Source organism: Amblyraja radiata, chromosome 15, assembly GCF_010909765.2.
Source record: "Amblyraja radiata isolate CabotCenter1 chromosome 15, sAmbRad1.1.pri, whole genome shotgun sequence".
Lineage (NCBI taxonomy): Eukaryota > Metazoa > Chordata > Chondrichthyes > Rajiformes > Rajidae > Amblyraja > Amblyraja radiata.
In genome coordinates this window covers 3,857,696-3,879,009 of record NC_045970.1, presented here as the reverse complement: position 1 = coordinate 3,879,009, position 21,314 = coordinate 3,857,696, and the positions used below count along the sequence as shown (strand labels likewise).

Sequence of the window (21,314 nt, the reverse complement as noted above, 5' to 3'; positions counted from 1 at the left end):
TTGTGGGGAGTGTTGTGTGGGCGAGGGGGTTGTGGGGGCGGGGGTGTCGTGGAAGAGTTGGGGTTGTGATGGGAGGGGGGGTTGTGGGTAGAGTGGGGGCGGGGGGGGGGTTGTGCAGGGGAGGTTGTGGGGGCAGGTGGGGGAGGGTGGGTTGTGGGGTTTGGGGTTGTGGGGAAGAGGTGGTTGTGCGGTGGAGGGGTGGGCAGGAGGTATGTGGGCGGTGGGGGTGTTTGGGCGGGGGATGTCTGGGGTGGTATATGCGCTGGGGTGTGTGTGGGTGGGGGTAGTGTGGACGGGTGTGTGGGGGGGGTGTGGAAGCAGGGCAGCAGTGGGGGGAGAGGGGAGTGAGCTCAGAGAAAGGACGGAGCAAGAGCCATTGGGAAGGGGGGAGGGACATCACGAGGAGGACCAGAGGGGTAGTGGCTGGAATTGGCGGTACGATGAGGACTCACAGCGGGCATTCTCCTCCGCCCGGATCAGATTCTCCGCTTTCCGTTTGGCGACATCAGCGACATCTCCAACTCTGGGCTGGGTTGAGTCGGGTCTCCGATGCTGGGCTGCTGCTTGGGGCTGGGCTGCTGCTTGGGGCTGGGCTGCTGCTTGGGGCTGGGCTGCTGCTTGGGGCTGGGCGGCTGCTTGGGGCTGGGCTGCTGCTTGGGGCTGGGCTGCTGCTTGGGGCTGGGCTGCTGCTTGGGGCTGGGCTGCTGCTTGGGGCTGGGCGGCTGCTTGGGGCTGGGCTGCTGCTTGGGGCTGGGCTGCTGCTTGGGGCTGGGCTGCTGCTTGGGGCTGGGCTGCCTCCAAAAGTCCGGTTGTAAACCTCCGCCGGCCATCCTCGGCCCCAATACAGATGCAATGGCGCAGGAAGAGGCGGACCGTACTGGAGTGTTTCAGGGGAAGAGACCAATTCACGCAGCACTGAATGGCAGAAGATATCGATCTGCGCAAGATTTTTAAACCTCAATCATCGACCCCTAACATCACCTGTCCATGTTTTCCAAAGATGCTGCCTAGCCGCTATATATCTGACTTGGTTGTAAATGTAGATGTGTTGGTTAGTATGTTTGAAGAGAACATTACTGAGTGTTGGGGTCACACACTGTGAGACAGGCTGTCAAAGTATACAGCAGGGTATAGATCAGCAACACATACGTGTGCAGAAATGGCAGATGGAGTTTAATCTGAGCAAGTGTGGGTGTTGCAATTTGGGAGGTCATATGTAATGAGAAAATGTAATATAATATAATATGACTATTACAGCACGGAAACAGGCCATCACGGCCCTAAAAGTCCGTGCCGAACAATTATTTTCCCTTAGTCCCACCTGCCTGCACTCATACCATAACCCTCCATTCCCTTCTCATCCATATGCCTATCCAATTTACTTTTAAATGATACCAACGAACCTGCCTCCACCACTTCCACTGGAAGCTCATTCGACAAAGCTACCACTCTCTGAGTAAAGAAGTTCCCCCTCATGTTACCCCTAAACTTCTGTCCCTTAATTCTGAAGTCTTGTAAGGTGTACAATCAATGTACATTTAACCACCTGACCCTTAGGAGCATTGGTTTACAGAGGGGATATCAGTCCCCTCTTGGGGTCCAAGTCCATAACTCCTTGAAAGTGGCAACACAAGTAGATAAATTGATGAAGAAGGCATATAGTATACTTGTTTAATATCAAATATGTTGAAGATACAGGACGTCATGATGCAGATTTACAGGCTACATTTGGAGTATTGTGTGTAGGTCTGGTTGCCCCATTACAGGAATGACGTGGAAGCTTTGACAAGAATGTAGAGGATGTTTACCATGATGATGCATGGATTAGCTACAGATTTGTATTGTTTTCTCTGGAATGCTGGAATGTTGCAGCAAAACCTATTAGAAGTAGATAAAATGATGTGAATCACAGATAGGATATATTTATAGAACCTCTTTCCTCTTATACTGAAATCCTCTTGTTATGAAGGACAATATTCCATTAGCTTTCTTCACTGCCTGCTGTACCTGTAAGCCAACTTTCACTGACCGTTCTACAAGGATGCCCAGGTCTCGCTGCACCTCTCCCTGACATAACCTAACCCCATTGAAATAATAATCTGCCCCCTTGTTTTTGCCACCAAAGTGGATAACCTCACATTTATCTATATTATACTGCAACTGCCACGCATCTGCCCACTAACTCAACCAGTCCAGGTCTCCCTGCAACCACCTAACATCCTCTTCACAGCTCACACTGCCACCCAGCTTTGTGTCATCCGCAAACTTGCTAGTGTTGCTCCTAATTCCCTCATCCAAATCATTAATATATATGGTAAACTGTTGCGGCCCCAACACCGAGCCTTGCGGCACTCCACTCGCCACTGCCTGCCATTCTGAAAAGGACCCGTTGACTCCTACTCTTTGCTTCCGGTCTGCCAACCAATTTTCTATCCATGTCAACACCCTACCTCCAATACCATGTGCTCTAATTTTAGAGCCCCATTATTACCTCTTTAATAATTGACTCCAGCATCTTTCCCACCACCAAAGCCAGACTAACTGGTCTGTAATTCCCCGTTTTCTCTCTCGCTCCTTTCTTGAAAAGTGGGATAACATTAGCTACCCTCCAATCCACAGGAACTGATCCTGAATCTTATGAACCTTGGAAAATGATCACCAATGCTTCCACTATTTCTAGAGCCACCTCCCTGATGACCCTGGGATGCAGACCATCAGGTCCAGGGGATTTATCATCCTTCAGTCCCATTAGCTGACCCAATACTATTTGCAGAGCAGTCTGCTGGGTATGATTGTATTAAATGCAGAGCTGTAATAAGAAGTAAAGTAGATGAGTTTGAGGCTCAGTTAGAGGTTAGTAGATATGACATTAGTTTTATTCTATCCCTAACTTCTCTTGTCAGCCCCAGTTGACTCCTACTCCCCTTAGAATCTTTCTTCCTTTTGGGAATGAAATTATCCTGCGTCTTCTGGATTATGCCCAGAAATTCCTGCTATTGCTGTTCCACCATCATTCCTGCTAGGATCCCTTTCCAGTCTACCTTGGCCAGCTCCCCTCTCATGCCTTCATATTCCCCTTTGTTCAACTGCATCACTGACACTTCCAATTTAACCTTCTCCTTCTCAAATTGCAGATTAAAACTAATCATATTATGATCACTACCTCCAAGCGGTTCCTTTACCTCGAGTTCTCTTATCATATCTGGTTCATTGGACAACACTAAATCCAGAATTGCCTTTTCTCTGGTCGGCTCCATTACAAGCTGCTCTAAGAATCCATCTCGGAGGCATTCTACAAACTCTCTTTCTTGGGGTCCTGAACCAACCTGACTTTCCCAGTCTACCTGCATATTGAAATCCCCCATCACCACAGTGGCATTACCTTTGTTACATGCCAGTTTTAACTCCTGCTGCAACATACACCCTACATCCGGGCTACTATTTGGGGGTCTGTAGATAACACCAATTAGTGTCTTCTTGCCTTTACAATTCCTCAACTCAATCCACAGTGACTCTACCTCGTCAGATCCTATGACTTCCCTCGCAAGGGACTGAATTCCATCCTTCACCAGCAGAGCCCAGATCACCAACACACACCTGCTTGGCCTGATTGACATTATAGATCCTGTTGCCTGCATCCTGCATCCTAAAGGACCCGTCTCACCCCGCCCATCACTTGTTTGCCCTTCTGCCCACAGGAAACGCTACAGGTCCATCAAGCTCACACCACAAGACTAACAAACAGTTTCTACCCCAAGGCCATCACCACACTAAATTCTGCACTGAAAGCCCACCCCCATAGTCAATATTTACACAATACCTACCTTTGTGCAATACTGATATATTCATCTATAATATTGATTTTTATAGTACTATTCTGTGCAATATCTTACATTCTGACAGTGACCTTCTGAGTGCAATATCTTATATTCTGGTTAGGGTGCATACGTAGGTAGAATGTGTATGCGTGTGTGAATCTGTGTGTATATGTCACAGTACGTGCACGTGAGTGTATGAACAATTTTTATTTTTCTCACTTTTTTGTTGTTATTTTAATGTTATATTTTATCGTGTACATTTGAGCTCCGCTCAGGCAGTGCGCCTGAATTTCATTGGATGCACCACTACAATGATAAAGCAGGAAAGTAAAGTAGGTAGGTCCAGGCGGCTTGAGTGAAGGTGATCACCCAGTCTGTGTTTGGTCTCGCCGACGTATAAGAGTCCACATCTTGAACAATGGATACAGTAGATGAGGTTGGAGGGGGTGCAAGTAAACCTCTGCCTAACCTGAAAGGGCTGTCAGGGTCCCTGAACAGCATCGAGGGAGGAGGTATAGGGACAGGTGTTGCATCTGCTCCTGGGGAGGGGGATGGTTTGGGTGGGAAGGGATGAGTTAAGTAAGTAAGTAAGTAAGTAAGTAAGTTTACTGGCCAAGTATTCACATATAAGGAATTTGCCTTGGTGCTCCGCACACAAGTAACAACATGACATACAGTGACAGTTACGAATGACTCAGAACCAGGGAGTTGCAGAGGCAATGCACCATCCTGGAATCTCAACGCTGCCACAGATTCTCCGCTCTGTCCCCCTAACTAACAAGTCTCATACCATAGTGGCTCTGCCTGACATTACCCTTCCTTGCTGTGTCTCTGAGCCTGACTTGGTGCCACAGACCACACTGCTACTGCCACTCACCACTCACGGCTCATCTCCCCCAACAGTATCCAGAACTGTGTACCTGTTTTGATGGGAAGTGGACAGTGGGATCTCCTGTACTCTGTGTCCACCCATTTACTCTTTTACTTTATCTTTGGCATGACCATCTTGCTATGGCTTAATCGATGATGCTCTCATTCTTCTGGATGGTCCTGAGGTCAACCAGCCACAGTTCCAGTTCCCTAATGCTCTCTGTAAGGTGCTGCATCTGGCCACACCACCCACAGGTGGTCATCAGGGATACCAGACATTTCCCTGACACATATTCTGCAGGAGCAGCATGTTATTTTTCCACCTCCCATCTTTACTGCTCCAAAACCAAGAGTAAAAACCACACCAATCACTCACAAGAAACAGCAGACCATACCTTTGCCTCCTGTTACCCTCTGCTCAGCCTTTGCTGAGCCTCCTTGCTGAAGGCTCCTTGTGCCAGATCCACAGCACTTGAAACACAGCATCACACTGACCCTCAATACAGCACTTGACCTCAACACAGCCCCTCTCATGGCTCACTAAATGGTACTCTTCTATACTTTGCCTTCTTTGTATTGACTGCCCAACTAGCCAATTTATTGGCATTCAATTAGCCAATCGAACAACTACCTTTTGAAATCTCCCACTGCAGCTCCGACACTGAAATACATTTGTTAGAAGTTGAAAGAGATTCACCATGTTACTGGTTACCCAAAGAAACCTACAGTTGTATTGTAGAAAGTATCCTAACTGGTTGCACCATGGCCTGGCATGACAAATCCCATGCAGCTGAATGGAGGAGGCTGCAGAGTTGTGGGTTCAGCCCAGTCCAACGTGAGCACTGTCATTCTTACCATCAAAAGCATCTACGTGAGGTGTCGCCTCAAGAAAGCAGCATCTGTCCTCAAGGGTCCCCACATCTGGGCTATGCCAGTGTGGCTGTGTCCAGGTTCAGGAACAGCTTCTTCCCTGCAGCCATCAGGCTATTTCAGATTCAGATTCAGATTCAGAAAACGTTATTGTCTGTCGTAACAGAAAATCTTCTTTGACGTGGCTCAACATACAACCAGGACAATGTACTGATAAGCAGTCATACAACACAGATTTCTGCGAGCACACACAGTGTGTATAGATCTTAAAAGCAAGTATAAAGATTAAAAACTGTAAAAATAGACAAGATAAAAGTCGTGGATGCGTGTAAAGTGACAGTGCGTCAGGGTTAATTTGTCCATTGTTCATTTTTTATTTAAGCTGTTTATGGCAATGGGTATGCATGAGTTTTTGTGGATGTTTTTCTTGGATAGGGGGACTTTATATCGGCGGCCTGATGGCAGAAGTTGGAAGGACTTGTGCAGGGGGTGGGTGGGATCCTGTGTAATGAGGTTGGCTTTCCTTTTAACTGCCTGGGTGTGGAGTACTGATAATTGATTTTGAGTTTTGCCAGTTATTTTGCTTGCTTGATTGATTATCCGGGAAAGCTTTGATTTGTCTTTGACAGAGGTGAGGGTGAACCAGGATGTGATGTTAAAGGTGAGTACAGATTCTATAAGTGATTTATAGACAGCTGTTAAAATGTCCTGTCTGACATCAAAGCTCCTGAGTTTCCTCAGCAGGAACAGGCGTTGCTGTGCCTTCTTGTACACAGAGTCTGTGTGCTGGGAGAAGGACAGGCGGGTGTCAATCTCTGTGCCCAGGTATCTAAAGGCCTCTACCTGCTCAACTGTCTGCCCATTCAGCCTCAGAGGTTCAAAGAGAGGTTGGGGGGAAGATGTTCGCCTCCCCCCACAACACAGCTCCTTGGTCTTGGAGATGTTAAGCTCCAGAGAGCTCTCTTTGATCCACAGCATCAGGGTGTTGGCCTGCTGATAGTAGGCAGCCAGTGAAGTGTGATCCTTGATGTGGGCCACCAGGGCCATATCGTCTGCATACTTAAAAAGGGAAATGTCACTGTTATTGTTTGTTATGTTGTTTGTGTAAATGGAAAATAAAATTGGTGATAAAACACAACCCTGGGGGACACCAGTGTTTAAAATCATGTTCTTGGATTTAAAACCATTTACCACCACATGCTGAGGCCGGTCCTGCAGGAAGTCTTTTATCCACAGGATAAGTGATGGGTTGACTTGTAGATCCAGAAGTCCATAAATAAAATCCGTGTGTGGGGGTGTGGGGAGTCCAGCTGTCTGCTAACTGTGTCCAGGAGAGTCAAACAGGCATCCTCCACCCCACGCCTTGCCTTATAGGCAAACTGGAGTGGGTCAAGCCTGTCCACCACCATAGCAGTGAGGTGATCACTTACCACCCTCTCCATACACTTGGAAAGAATGGATGTGAGTGCCACCGGTCTGAAGTCCTTCATCTCCCTGGCGTTAGATTTCTTCGGCACCGGTATAAGTGTGGACTCCTTCCACATCCGTGGGACACAGCTGGAGTCAAGGAGATGCTGGAATAGCTGAGTGATGACATCACCCAGCTGAACTGAGCATTCCCTCAGCACCTTGCCCCTGAGCCTGTCCGGGCCAGAAGCTTTGTGAGGGTTGATGCGGCCCAGTATAGATGTAACCTTCCTTTTATCCACTGTGATTGATGAACTGCTGGTGAGGGTCCAGTCATTAAACACTACAACCTCCAAATAAACTCTGAATTACGTGGACTTGTGGGCATTGGCTTTCTCTTTTTTCACTATTATTGTTTATTTGTTTTTATGTGTATGTGTGTGTGTGTGTGTGTGTGTGTGAGATGTGTGTGTGTGTGTGTGTGTGTGTTATGTGTGTTATGTGTGTTATGTGTGTGTGTGTGCGTGTGTGTGTGTGTGTAAATATATATTTAAAAAATATAAAAATTAAAACCGTGCAGTGCATGTGTATAATATATATATCTTGTTCATTATATTGTTTACAGTGTACTATGTTGACGTATTCTGTTGTACTGCTGCAAGTAAGAATTTAATTGTTCTATCTGGGGCATATGATAAAAATACACTCTTGTCGTTTCTCATATCAACCATCGGGCGGGCAGAAGGAGCATGAGGTCCAACACGACTGGTTTCAGGAACAGCTACTTTCCCAATTCTTGATCCAATCTGCACAATCTGAATCCGACCCCAACTAAGGAACACTATGGACCTCTTGCGCTGCCATGGATTTGTTTCCCAATAGTGTTTTGCACTAATGTCTTTGATTTATTTTCGTCTTTTTCATTTTGCTATCTTGCAGAGTTTATGTATAATTTAAGCTGTTTGGGTGTTGTCTGAGTTTGTGTGCCTGTGATGCTGCTGATTGCAAACTTTTCATCGTACCTGGACCTCACTGGAATTGTGCATTTGACAATAAACTGGACTTGATTTGATGGGGACTTACTACAGAAGAGGAGATAAGGCCAGCACAGATCCGTCATGGTCATTTGGAATGATGGAGCAGGTCAGAAGGGCCAGGTTTCCATTCCTGCTCTGAGTTTCTTGTATTTTTGTGTTCTACTATTGCACTTCTTTCAATTATTCACAACTAGTTATGCCGTGCGTAAGAAGTGGAGAATGCTGGAAACAATCAGGTCAGGCAGCAGGAATGGAGCAAGAATTAGAAATAAATTGCTTCTAATATAAATATGCGGGGCATGTTTTTTTACACAGAGGGTAGAACGATTCAATAATTCAATGATACTTTATTGTCACATGTACTTGGGTGCAGTAAAATTCTTTATTTAGCATACAATACACAAAGTACACAAAGAGTCGCCACGTTTCTGGCCAAAGTTACAGAGTATAAAGTATTATAGTCATTATAGTACAAAGTATTACAGGAATGCCATCTGGCTATATCCACACTGTTGGGGATGGCCACATGGAAGGGTTCATCTTTCCATTAATCACTTCCAATTTCTGGTTCCATTACCAATCCATTGGTATTTTCAAATTGGATTAGAGTTTTGTAGCTACATTGTCCTTGATTGTTAATTATTATGCCTGATAATGTCAACTTGAATCTTTCCTTTGTCAATAATATCATCTCTTGAAATCCCATTAATTATCCTGGTACCCTCCCCTCCCCAGCAGACCCCTCCCCAGCCTTTCCTCCGTCACTCCCTGTAGCAGGATGCACACTTTAAGGATCTGTTCTTTGTGTTCCTTCGATTTGGTTGTGGCAGAACCAATCTCTGCTTTGAAGCTTTAATTAATAGACATGTCAATGTAGGACATCTTATAATGATCCTGAAAATTAAATCATGCCAAAGTTATAATTGTGCATTGAGAAATAAGAAAAAATAAAGAGTAAATGATTAAAGTGAAAGACTGAGATGAGGAAACTTGCCAGGAGCCTAAACGATATCTGGTTCCACGTGCTTCAATTTACCAATTCCCATCTTTCCACACTAAACACAAATTCCACACTTACACAACTAAATTTCATTTGATTGGTTTGCTTGAGGTGTTATTATTTTTTAAAGTAGATTAAATTTTTTTTTAAATGTTTGAATGAAGCACAAGATCATTTTTGAAAACTTCACACTCATAAGTAGAGCCTTCATTCAAAGAAGATGCTATCAGAATATAATTAGTAAAACATACACATCACCAAACCTCTCCTTAGATCAGACATAATTCTGAAAGAGCACACAGATATTCTTCATTCTCAAGATCAATCTTCAAGGCCTTTTCAAAGTATTCAATAGCCTTGGACTTGTTCCCATCCATCTTATACATTAACCCTCTCACACCAAGAGCTCTGCTGTCATGTGGAGCAGAGCAAAGTTTTTTATCCAATTTTTCCTTACACTTTTTCCGTTCTCCTGAATCATATTCAATCTTCACCCCTTCCAGAAATAGGCTGATGGCACTTGATTCCGATCCTTTCTGATAGAATTCAAATGACCCAGCCCGTAAACATATCAGCTGTATGTTTTCTGGACGGATGTCCTCCAATTTCACCAGATTATTGTAGATCTCCTCTGCCTTAAAATTATCTCCACTTCTTATGCAAATATCTGCAAATTCCAGCATTGGTCTAATAGCTGACCTTGGACGGCACTCAAAGGCTTTTCCAAGGTGATATTTACATTGACTGATCAACTCAGTTTGCTGCTGAGTTGCGGGGCTGCGAGGATTTCTATTATCAAGCTTGTTCAGTTTAATTTTATAACATATTCCAATTTGGTGGTGTATGAAGCACGAGTGTGGAGTTGATTCTAACGCTTGCTTCAATAGAATGATTGCTTTCTCCACTGCTCCTTCCTCTCTGTAAAATGTTGCCGAATAGCGAAGCACATATGGATCATTACTGGACTTCTGCAATGCTTGCTCAACTAATTTATTTGCTTCTTCCTTTTTACTGCATCCTTTCCATTTTAAGGCCAGCAGCACCATGGCCATTGAATCATCTGGATCTAGCTCCAGTACACGCCGCAGATACTTCACTGACTGACTACATTCATGACTCTCTGGGGTGCCAGAAAATGCTTCCAGACGGTACAGAACAGTTGCTTTGCCCATGATCCACTCCGTGTTATTGGGATCTTCCTCCAGAGCTTTCTCAAAACATTTCTTTCAAATACATCTTTGTGGTTCTCCCTCAGAATCTTTTCAGCCTCCTTTAAGTTTTGAATAGCTTCCACACTGTTGCCTTGCAGGCAGTTTACAAAAGCGAGTTGGTTGTAGGATGCGGCTTGATATTTATCTGCAAAGATTATGGCATCTTGTAATCTGTACACCATATCATCCAGGTCAATGGTCTCCTTCTGTGGGCCCCACGTGAAGTGACTGAAGCTGATCGAGCTTCTCTTTCAACAAATCTCCCATTCTGCTGCTGCAAGAGAAGAAAATTCATCAAATTCCATGCCAGACCACCTGAAGCAGGTCTGTCCCTCAATCTCACAAATATAGTACATTCTGAAAGTATTCAGACCCCTTCACTTTTTCCACATTTTGTTACGTTACAGCCTTATTATAAAATTGATTAAATTATTGTTTTTTATCATCCATCTTCACACAAAACCCTGTAATAAATAAGTGAAAACAGGTGTTTAGAAATTTTTTCAAAGTAATTACAAAGAAATAACTGAAATATCACATTTGCATAAGTATTTAGACCCTTTACTTAGTGCTTTGTTGGGGCATCTTCGGCTGCGATTACAGCCTTCAAGTCTTCTTGGGTATGACACGACAAGCTTGGCACACTTGTATTTCTGTAATTTTTACTATTCTTCTCTGCAGATCCTATCAAGCTCTCTCAGGGGTATCAATGAACAACAATTTTCAGGTCCCTCCAGAGATGTTAGATCAGGTTCAAATCTGTGCTCTGGCTGGGCCACTCAAGAACTTTCACAGACGTGTCATGAAACCACTCCTGCGTTGTCTTGGCTGTGTGCTTAGAGTTGTTGTCCTGGTGGAAGGTGAACCTCCGACCCAGTCTGAGGTCCAGAACGCTCTGGGTTTTCATCAAGGATCTCTCTGTACTTTTCTCCGTTCATCTTTCCCTCGATCCTGACTTGTCTCTCAGTTCCTGCCGCTGAAAAACATCCCCAAAGCATGATGCTGCCACCACTATGCTTCACCATAGGTAAGGTATTGTCCAGGTGATGAGCGGTGCCTGGTTTCCTCCAGACGTGACGCTTGGCATTCAGGCCAAAGCATTCAAACTTGGTTTCATCAGACCAGAGAATCTTGTTTATCAAGCCTTTTGGCAAACTCCAAGCGGGCTGTCATGTGCCTTTTACTGAGGAGTGGCTTCCGTCTGGCCACTCTACCATAAAGGCCTGATCGGTGGAGTGCTGCAGATATAGTTGACCTTCTGGATGGTTCTCCCATCTCCACAGAGGAACTCTGGAGCTCTGCCAGAGTGACCATTGGGTTCTTGATCACCTCCCTGACCAAGGCCCTTCTCCCCCGATTGCTCAGTTTGGCCGGGTGGCCAGCTCTATGAAGAGTCCTGGTGGTTCCAAAGTTCTTCCATTTATGAATGATGGAGGCCACTGTGCTCTTCGGGACCTGCACTGCTGCAAAAATTGTTTTATACTCTTCCCCAGATCTGTGTCTGAACACAATCTTGTCTCGGAGGTCTATGGACAATTAATTTGTCTTCATGGCTTGGGTTTTGCTCTGACATGCACTGTCAACTGCGGGACCTTATATAGACAGGTGTGTGCCTTTCCAAATCATGTCCAATCAATTTAATTTACCACTGGTGGACTCCAATCAAGTTGTAGAAACATCTCAAGGATAATCAATGGAAACAGGATGAACCGAAACTCAAATTTGAGTGTCATAGCAAAGGGTCTGAATACTCATGTAAATGTGATATTACAGTTATTTATTTTTAATTACTTTGCAAAAATTTCTAAACACCTGGTTTTGCTTTTTTAAATACGGGGTATTGTGTGTAGATTGATGATAAGAAAAATAATTTAATCCAATTTAAAGTAAGGTTGTAATGTAACAACATGTGGAAAAAGTGAAAGGGTTTGAATACTTTCTGAATGCATTGTAGTCAGCAGATTAGACAAGCTGCATTTGCATATTTTCTAATTGAATTGAAGCAGTCTCCAGGCAAGACTCTTGGATGGTGTGTTGCCTCCCCGATGCTAGAGTCAATGATGACTGGGAGAGAACATTGGATATTCTGAGAGGGGAGGGTAAGTCCCCAGTTGATTGTCCATGTTGATGGTAATGAGATATTTCAGAAGGGAGATGAGGTCCTGCAATTTTGACGGGTAGCGGCAGTGGTAGCACAGGGCAGCGACAGACCACGGCTGCAGAAGGCCATGGTAGAGCTCCCCTCCACCCCCCAACAGCAGCCCTCGACAGGCCCGTCAGAAGCCGTCGCCGATCCCTGCTGCAGACCATTCGGCCCACAATGTCCGTACTAGTCCTTTGGAAACCAGTCCCTCCAGCTCACAAAACCTGTACTAGCCCTCCAGAAAGCCAGTCCCGTCCCTAGCTGCAGGACTCTCCCCCCCCCACACATCGGCCCCTATCTGAACCATCCCCTCAGTGGGCTACAGGATGCTCCCCACCTGAAGCCGTCCCCGTCCCCAGCTGTAGAACACTTCCCCCCACCCTACCGGCCATCGACAGCCCCCACCTCAAGCCGTCTCCCTCCGCCAGATGCAAGACGCTGCCCTTACACCTACGCCCCCCACCTAAAGCCATCCCCCTCCCCCAGCTGCAGGATGCCCTCCCCCCCCCCCCCCCCGGCCCCCGACAGCCCCCACAAGAGGCAGTGCCAGCGATAGGGACCAGCAGCGGCAGCAGCAAGCCATGGCAGCAGCAGGGGTAGGCAGCGGCAGCGGTTGGCAGTGGCAGAGGTAGCCCACGGCAGTGACAGGGGTAGGCAGCGGTTGGCCACGACAGCACTACATGGCCTCCGACAGACCCCACCTGAAGCTGTACCCCTCCCCCGGCTGCAGGACACTCCCCCCACCGGCCCCTGACAGCCCCTGCCTGAAGCTGTCCCCCTCCCCCGGCTGAAGAACACAACAAGAGACTCAACATGAACTCATCTTTAACGTTTAACTTGTTGTTATATTTTAAGTGCTATTCACATTTTAAGCTTTAATACTTCCCTTTTCCACTTGCTGTGCCCATCAGCTGCACCTGCGCTGTAATACCTGCGTATTCTACGTCACAGTGGGAACCCAATGGGAGGAAATGGCTGCCCTGCTCGAGAGCCACTATCTGTGGATGGGGGGAGGGGTTGAGGGGGGATGAAGTGAGTGCGTGGGTGGGAAGGGCAAGGGGCAGAGTTGGGGGGGTGTGGGGTGGGGGGAGGAGGGGGGATCAGAGGCATCGCAATCCGTCAGCCGCGCATGCACAGTTGGGGTCTATGCATGAGCGGTGGAATATTGTGTTGGGGACCAGGAATCCCATGGGACAATGGGAGCCAAAGGATCCATCTTAGTCTTGTTGAATATCAAAGTCAGGAAGTCATGTTACAACTTTGTAAAACTTTGGTTAGGCTGCATTAGAAGCATTATTGCTATTCTGTTTCCGTCATTACGGGAAGGATGTTGAGGCATTGGAAAGGGTGCAGAAGGGGTTTACATGCGGGTTGCCAAGAATTGATGGTATTAGCTGCAGAGGTTGGACAAAATTGGATTCTTCTCTGGAATGCAGGAGGCTGAGGGCTGAAGATAGAAGTTAAAAAAATTATCAGGTATACAGTAGATAAGGTAAATAGTCAGAACCATTGGTCCAGGGTGGAAATACCAAATCCTGGAGGGCACAGCTATGATGTGAGGGGAAGAATGTTTAAAGGAGATGTAAGGTCTGGTTTATATACAGAGACTAGTCGGTGCCTGCAATATACCAGGGCTGGTGATGGAAGCAGATATGATAGTGGCATTTCAGAGGTTTTTTGATAGACCTGTGAATATGTAGGGAATGGGGTGATATGGAGCATGTGCAGAAAAAGGAATTGGTTTAGAGTTTAGACCTATAGCATGGAAATAGAACCTTCAGCTCACTACATCCACGCCAAGCATCGATCATCCTTGCACACTAGTTCTGTTATCCTACATTCGCATCCACTGCCTACACACGAGGAGCAATTTACAGGGCACAATTAACCTGCAAACCCGCACATCTTTGGTGATGTGGGAGGAAACCTCTGGAACTGTGAGGCAGCAGCTCTACCAGCTGCACCACTGTGCTGTTCTAAGCAGTGCTGCCTTCTCTGAGGCATTTACTCTGAGCATAGTTTAAGTAGGCATCATGTTTGGCACATACATCGTGGGCTGAAGGTCCTGTTACTGTGATGTACTGTTCTATGTCAATGTCTATAACAAAGACAGTAAAAACCTGGAATTACTCAGCAGGTCAGGCAGTATCTAAGGAGGTAGAAACTTGCAATTACTCAGGTATCAAGAATGGATTAATGTTTCTGTTTCAATGTACACTAAAACTAATTGTTCACTCTGCTCAAGAATGTTACATTTTCTTACAATTGTAATACTCAGCAGAATTTCGACAAAAGCAGCAGAATTTTAATAATGAGAGCAAACTTCCATTTCATAGGAAAAACATACTAGAAATCAAATCCGTTTCCCTAGAAGTACAGCATAAATCCAACCAGCCTTCACCTCAATCACCAATTAGGAATGGTTCAGATCATCTAATATTCTTCTTCTTCACTTTGATCCTCAATGACAATGACAATAAAACACTCTTGACTCTCAAACATGCGAATGAGTGATGTGGACTCGGAGGGCCAAAGGGCCTGTTTCCATATTGTATCTCTAAACTAAACTACCGTGCCAGCCGATGTTACCATTCTGAGTTGTTCAATTGAATTGCAACTTGATCCATTAATTTTCAGTAAACCATATTCTCATTAATAATCTGCAGGTAAACTTAGACACAGTAGGAATGTTCCTTACCTTATTATGTTGCCTGGATGGAAAACACTTTGTATTCCTTTCTCAGTTGGTGCAGTGCATTCACAGGTTGAATCAATCTAAAAGTGTTCTGAATGTTATGCCTGACAGTTCCTTTATAGTTTCACATATTTCCTGATTGGGACTAGAAAATGAAACTCAGATGTGTAATGACAATGCTGAATAATTTTACTTCGGAGTCACGTGAGTGACTACGTGAAGACCCCGCCAGCACGCATGCGCGGCACAGCGTCTCACGCAGTGCACAGCGACGGGCGGGAGAATGAGCTCTCCCGCTGCAAGTTTAAAAACGGGGCTTCCAGGTAAATAAACTACTCTGAGGTCATATTTTGGAAATCCTTGTTCTGCTTCTCGTTTCAGCGCAATGAACAAGGGAAGACAACCAAAAAAGGTCGTACCCCATCCGACTGCGATGGACCAGGAAGGTCCCAGCAGTGGGGGGCGACCGGCGGCACCTGGACCGCACACGCTGCGGTCCTCAGTCACCGACAATATTCCTGCACAGCCAAGCCCAGCGCCGTTAGCACCACAGCTCGAACAACCGCAGCGGGCTGGAGGCAAGGCTAAAAGGAAGTCGGGCCGGCCGGTTTACTCGGATGAGTTCGTGCGGAAGACTCACCGCCCGAGAGCGGCAGAGGTGACTGTTTGGGCCGCATGGAGCAAATGCTCCAGTGAGACTTGCTCCGGGAGATGGGGCAAGCTCACCAAGGGAGCACAAGCACTCCCGCTCAAGTGCATTACCAAGCACTGGCCATCGCATCACCCTCAGCAGAGGGGAGCGTTGGCGACCAGGACTGGGCTGGTCAAGAACAGGGGTCACTGGCTGAATGTTACGGCCGCCAAAATTAAATACCTCAAAGGCCAATAACATAATACAAAACCAGGTTCAAATGGAAATATTATTTATTTTTCACTAACAAAAGAACTAAACCTGGATCAAACAAGCAAAGAGGGGTCGGATGGGCTAGCAAATAAAAGATAAAGGGTGCTCTGGCCGACCACTCAATGGGCCGTCGGACCAGAGACTCTAAACCTGCCTCAGTGTGAAAATAAACCTGAAACAAAACCACGAAAACAATAATGCCAGTCCCATCCTTCCCAAGCAAAATAAGTTAATACAGAATGAAGAGTTACATAAAGAACACTATGCAATCAAACAAACTAAACCAACACCAGACTGCTGCCACCAGTCTGAGGGGGAAGAGAGAGACAGAGAGAGGGACTGCCAGTGCACATGGTCTTTTTAAACTGAGGCTCCGTCATCAGGCTCACGTGATGCAGCTTGGGCCAGGAGCCTCCAATCAGGTCAGGAGCAGCCAGGCAGCAGGAGGTACTAAAGGTAATCAGAGAAACAGGTTAGTACATATAATTAACACCAGCAGAGGGAGCTCATAACACTGAAGAACATGGCAGTGTGCTGGGGTACAAGATCAGGAAGAGCTGCTGGGAGTGGTGAACCGCTACGCGGCAACACCGCGAGCGGGACGGCCGTTACAGCCCAAACTGGCGGCCAGTATTGACTACCTGTCCTTTAAACCACTCCAAGAACAGGTAGTCAATGAGGCATTGGAGCTTTACACGCCTCCCGAAAATTGCATTTCGCTCAATGTACCAGCCGTTAATAGTCAAATCTGGGGGTACATTGGGCAGGGTATCCAAACCCAAGAACTCAAATGACAAAAAATACTGAAGCTCCTGACGTCGGCTATAACTTCATATGCTCGTTCCGTGGACGGGGTTGACATGACAACCAATCAACAGGATATCCTGGCTCTGCTGTGCAACACACAGTATGAGATCAACAACCTCTGGAAGGAGGCCATAAGACCTGCCCTCAACCCAAAATCGCAGGACTGTGTAAAACGCCGACCTCACAGCCACAGATCCTGCTATTTGGCAAAGACCTACCAAAGCAAGTGAAAGATCTGGATGAAGAGTCCAAGGCATTTGGACTCATGAGGGCAGGCCCCGGAGCGAACAAAACCACGCAACCCAGATGGCAGTACCCCTACGCAGCCACCTGTAGGCGTCTACTTCATGGTACTGGTGAAAGCTCGGGGCCCGCATATCATCCCCGGAGGTCTTTTTTAGGACAGGGCCCAGAGCGGGCCCCATGGAAGATGCGCCACCCCCACACAGCACCACTCCGACAGATAAGGAACCAGAAGCCCAAGTGAACATTCTACCAATAACAATGGAGGAAGGTGGATCTGGTTCCTACCAGTACATAAAAGGTGGGGGACCTTTGCTAACATGGGGGAGGCTACACCTGTTTTTGGAAGCATGGAGGATTATCACACTTGACAATTATATATTAAAAAGTATTCAAGGATATAAAATTGAATATATTCAAGAAAGCATGCCACCAGTTCAGCATGCACCCCAAAGGGGATTTACCCTCTCACTAAAAGAAAAGCGCGAGGGACAAGCAGAACTGGTGAGGTTACATACAAAGGGAATCATAGAGAAATCTAAACATGAACCTTTGGAATTCATATCAAATATATTTACTAAAACTAAAAAAGATGGTGGATGTCGCATCATCATTGACTTAACCACGTTGAATACTTTTGTTAGGTATATACACTTTAAAATGGAAATATTTGTAACTGCCAAACAATTGATTTCCAAAGGATACTTTATGGCAAGCATCGACTTAATAGATGCATACTACTTAGTACCCATTCATAAGGATAATCGTATATAACTAAAACTTAACATGATGGGGCACCAATGGCAGTACAAATTGTTGCCTAATGAGCTAACATCAGCCCCAAGACAGTTTACCAAGATATTAAAACGAGCCCTGGCAATATTAAGAAAACAAAAACATATTGTCATGGCATATCTTGATGATATTTTGATAATAGGCAAAACCATGGAAGTAGCTAATTCAGCAATATTAGCTACTAAACATTTATTTGAAACCTTGGGATTTGTCATACATCCAGATAAATCTAAGTTGACATCATCCACGACTATGGACTATCTGAGATTCACAATTAACTCAGTCCACATGGCTGTAACGTTGCCAAAAGAAAAAGCAGCAGAATTGGCCCAAGCCTGTAACAAATTAATGGTTAACAATCAACCAACCATTTGACAAGTGGCAAGAGTAATTGGGACATTAGTAGCAGCATTTCCAGCCACCCAGTTTGGACCTTTGCATTATCAAAACTTACAAAGAGCAAAGGTGCAAGCGTTAAAACAACATACAGGTCACTTTGACCAAACCATGAAATTACCAATCGAAGCAATATCAGAGTTACAATGGTGGAAAGAGAACATTTGGCATAGCTCCAGTCCCATCATTATCAATAATCCAACATTAACAATACAAACAGATGCTCGTGCTCAAGGCTGGAGAGCTACTAATACTATATCCAGTACAGGTGGTAGATGGAATAATCTAGAATCATCACTACTACAGACACTGGGTATAAACTATTTGGAAATGTTGGGTGCGTTCTATGGGTTAAAAGCTTATTGTTCAAAATGCACCATTTGCATGTCCGCTTACAGATTGACAATACCACAGTGGTGGCCTATATTAACCATATGGGCGGGATAAAATCGATATCATGTGATAATCTGGTCAACACAATCTGGCAATGGTGTGTCGACAAACATATTTGGCTATCAGCAACTTACCTACCAGGTAAGCTAAATACAGTGGCAGACACCAGGTCACGCAAATTCAATGATAACACCGAATGGATGTTAAACCCCAAAGCATTTGCTGAAATTACAAAGCAATATGGAACACCGGATATCGATCTCTTTGCATCCTGACTGAATCACTAGGTACCAACATATGTCGCTTGGGAACCAGACCCTGAGGCAGCGGCGATGGATGCATTCTCGCTGAACTGGGGAACTATTTTTTCTATGCCTTTCCCCCCTTCTGTCTCATCAGTCGGGTACTACGCAAAATACTCTGCTTCAGATATTTTGGTTGTACCCGACTGGCCTACACAGCCATGGTTCTCAGTGGTCCTTGACAGGGTCATTGAACCACCCATGACCATTCCCAGCGGACCAGATCTACTGATCCACCATGTCTCAGGCGAAAGTCACCCATGCCATGACAGAATAAACCTGTTGGGTTCAGATTCTAAAAAGACCTTTACTGGACCTGGGATTGTCAAATAGGACCATGGACACGATGACAGCATCTCACCGACTTTCCACCAAGAAACAATATCTCTCCAGTATCAGAAAATGGGAAAAATACTGCTCAAGAACAGGGACAACATACAGATCAACAACCATAACTAATATATTGGAGTTCCTGTCCAGCCTTCACCGTGATGAAGGTCTGAGCTATAGCACTATCAGTTGTGCTAGGAGTGCACTGTCAGCCTATCTGGGGCAGGCACCAGGACAACAGGCCATAGGGTCTCATCAGCTGGTGGCCAAATTAATGAGAGGGATCTTCAATACAAACCCCCCTAGACCTAGGTACACCAAGATCTGGGATGTCAGTGTTGTCCTGACATACCTAACGGGATGGCCACCAACCAGATCCCTCACTCTGGAACAGCTAACCCTGAAAACGGCTATGCTGATGGCATTAGTCTCAGACACCAGGTCTAGGGAGATTTAAAATGGACCTGAGAGGAAACGGTTTCACATAGAGGATGGTGCATATATTGAACAATCTGCCAGAGGATGAGGTGGCTACACTTATGACATTTAAAAGGCAATTGGGCAGTGCATGAGTAGGAAGGATTTGGAGGGATATGGGCCAGTGTCCTCAAGTGGGACTAGCTCTGTTGGGCAATTTGGTCAGCATGGATGAATTGGGCAGAAGAGCCTATTTCAATACTGTACACTAACACTATACTAATACTATGACTCTAGACATGAAATAGGGTCTAAAGAAAGGTCTTGAACTGAAACATCATCCATTCCTTCTCTCCAGAGACGCTGCCTGAGTTACTCCAGTAATTTGTGTTTTTCTTCGGTTTAAACCAGCATCTGCAGTTCCTTCCTACACAGTGAATTTGCACATGTTGTGACACAACAAGCAGTCCTCTGCAGGAGGCTTTGGCTTTAGAAGGAGTTGCAATTGACCTGGACTGGGATTGAACTAAATGGAAGGAGAACTAGGGCTGGGTGCGGTGCTTGAAGCTGATAAGATGTATGAGGTTAGAGGATGGTGTGAGGGAAATTCTGGAATGCCATAATCTAGACCGCAGGCAACCCAACTGTTCATGCTTAAGTGTCTGAAATATTAAGCTCCATCCCCAGAGACAACACAATATGTGCTCAAGAAAACTCAGGAGGAGATGACTAGATTATTGGTACAATAGTGCCATGGAAGAGATGGTGGAACTAGAGGTGTTGTGCATTGCACATGTTGTACACAGGTACAAATACATTGAGAGAATAATACCAAGGACACACCAATCGGCCTCTTAATATTTGAACTGGGAACCTATCCCTACCGTAATGATGGAGATTTCAAATACATGAACAAAGTGGTCATTGTGGACTTCAAAGGGCTGCAAAGGTGCATTAATCTTGTCAAATTTAAGTGGGACAGAAGCGACTGCAGTCGAGTCTCGAATTAGATCAAGTTATAGGTTTGGGTTCAGGTTTATTATTGTCACATTTACTGAGGCAAATGAAAAGCTTTGTTTTGCATGTTATCAACTCAGATCAGATAATACTTTACATAAATACAATCAAGTTGAGTTCAAGTATGATCCATAGAGCAGGGTGCCAGATATAAAGTGCAGAATACAGTGGTATCAAATTTTCCAACAAAGACTATTACAAAAACTGAGGTTGAAACTGACCGAACTTTATTGTGTGAGAGAGAGAGAGTTACACAGAGCACAAGTGTCTGTGCAAGTCCCCCTCTGTGCTAATGCTGAAAAACATCACTTTTATACATTGATTGAAACCAGAAAGCGTCCAGACAAATGGTAATTGATAAGGAGACTCAGAATTAAAAGGAAATAACATTTAGCTGTGGAATGTTTCACTGGAGCAAGATTACCAGTTCTGCAAGTTATGCGAGTTCTCCCATTCACTTGGCTGAGACCTGTTCATTACTTGTGCCCCAGGCAGTTTCGGTAAACGATCTTGTACATACACAGATAGAATACACAAGGTAATAGATACATACATTTTCCATCATTTACCTCCTGTTTATACAAATTTATTGAATTATAATCTAAAACAAATTTATGTCCTTCGAGTTGAAGTCCCCAAGTTTCTTCACAGAACCTCTC

The 21,314-nt window shown here is 45.3% G+C and overlaps 1 protein-coding gene across 1 annotated transcript; it reads right to left on the bottom strand.

Moving 5' to 3' along the window:
* Positions 1–9,271: 9,271 nt before the first annotated feature.
* Positions 9,272–10,174, bottom strand: LOC116981646 (interferon-induced protein with tetratricopeptide repeats 5-like). The gene has a single exon (XM_033034733.1). The coding sequence runs from the start codon at positions 10,172–10,174 to the stop codon at positions 9,272–9,274; it is 903 nt and encodes a 300-aa protein (XP_032890624.1).
* Positions 10,175–21,314: the final 11,140 nt, after the last annotated feature.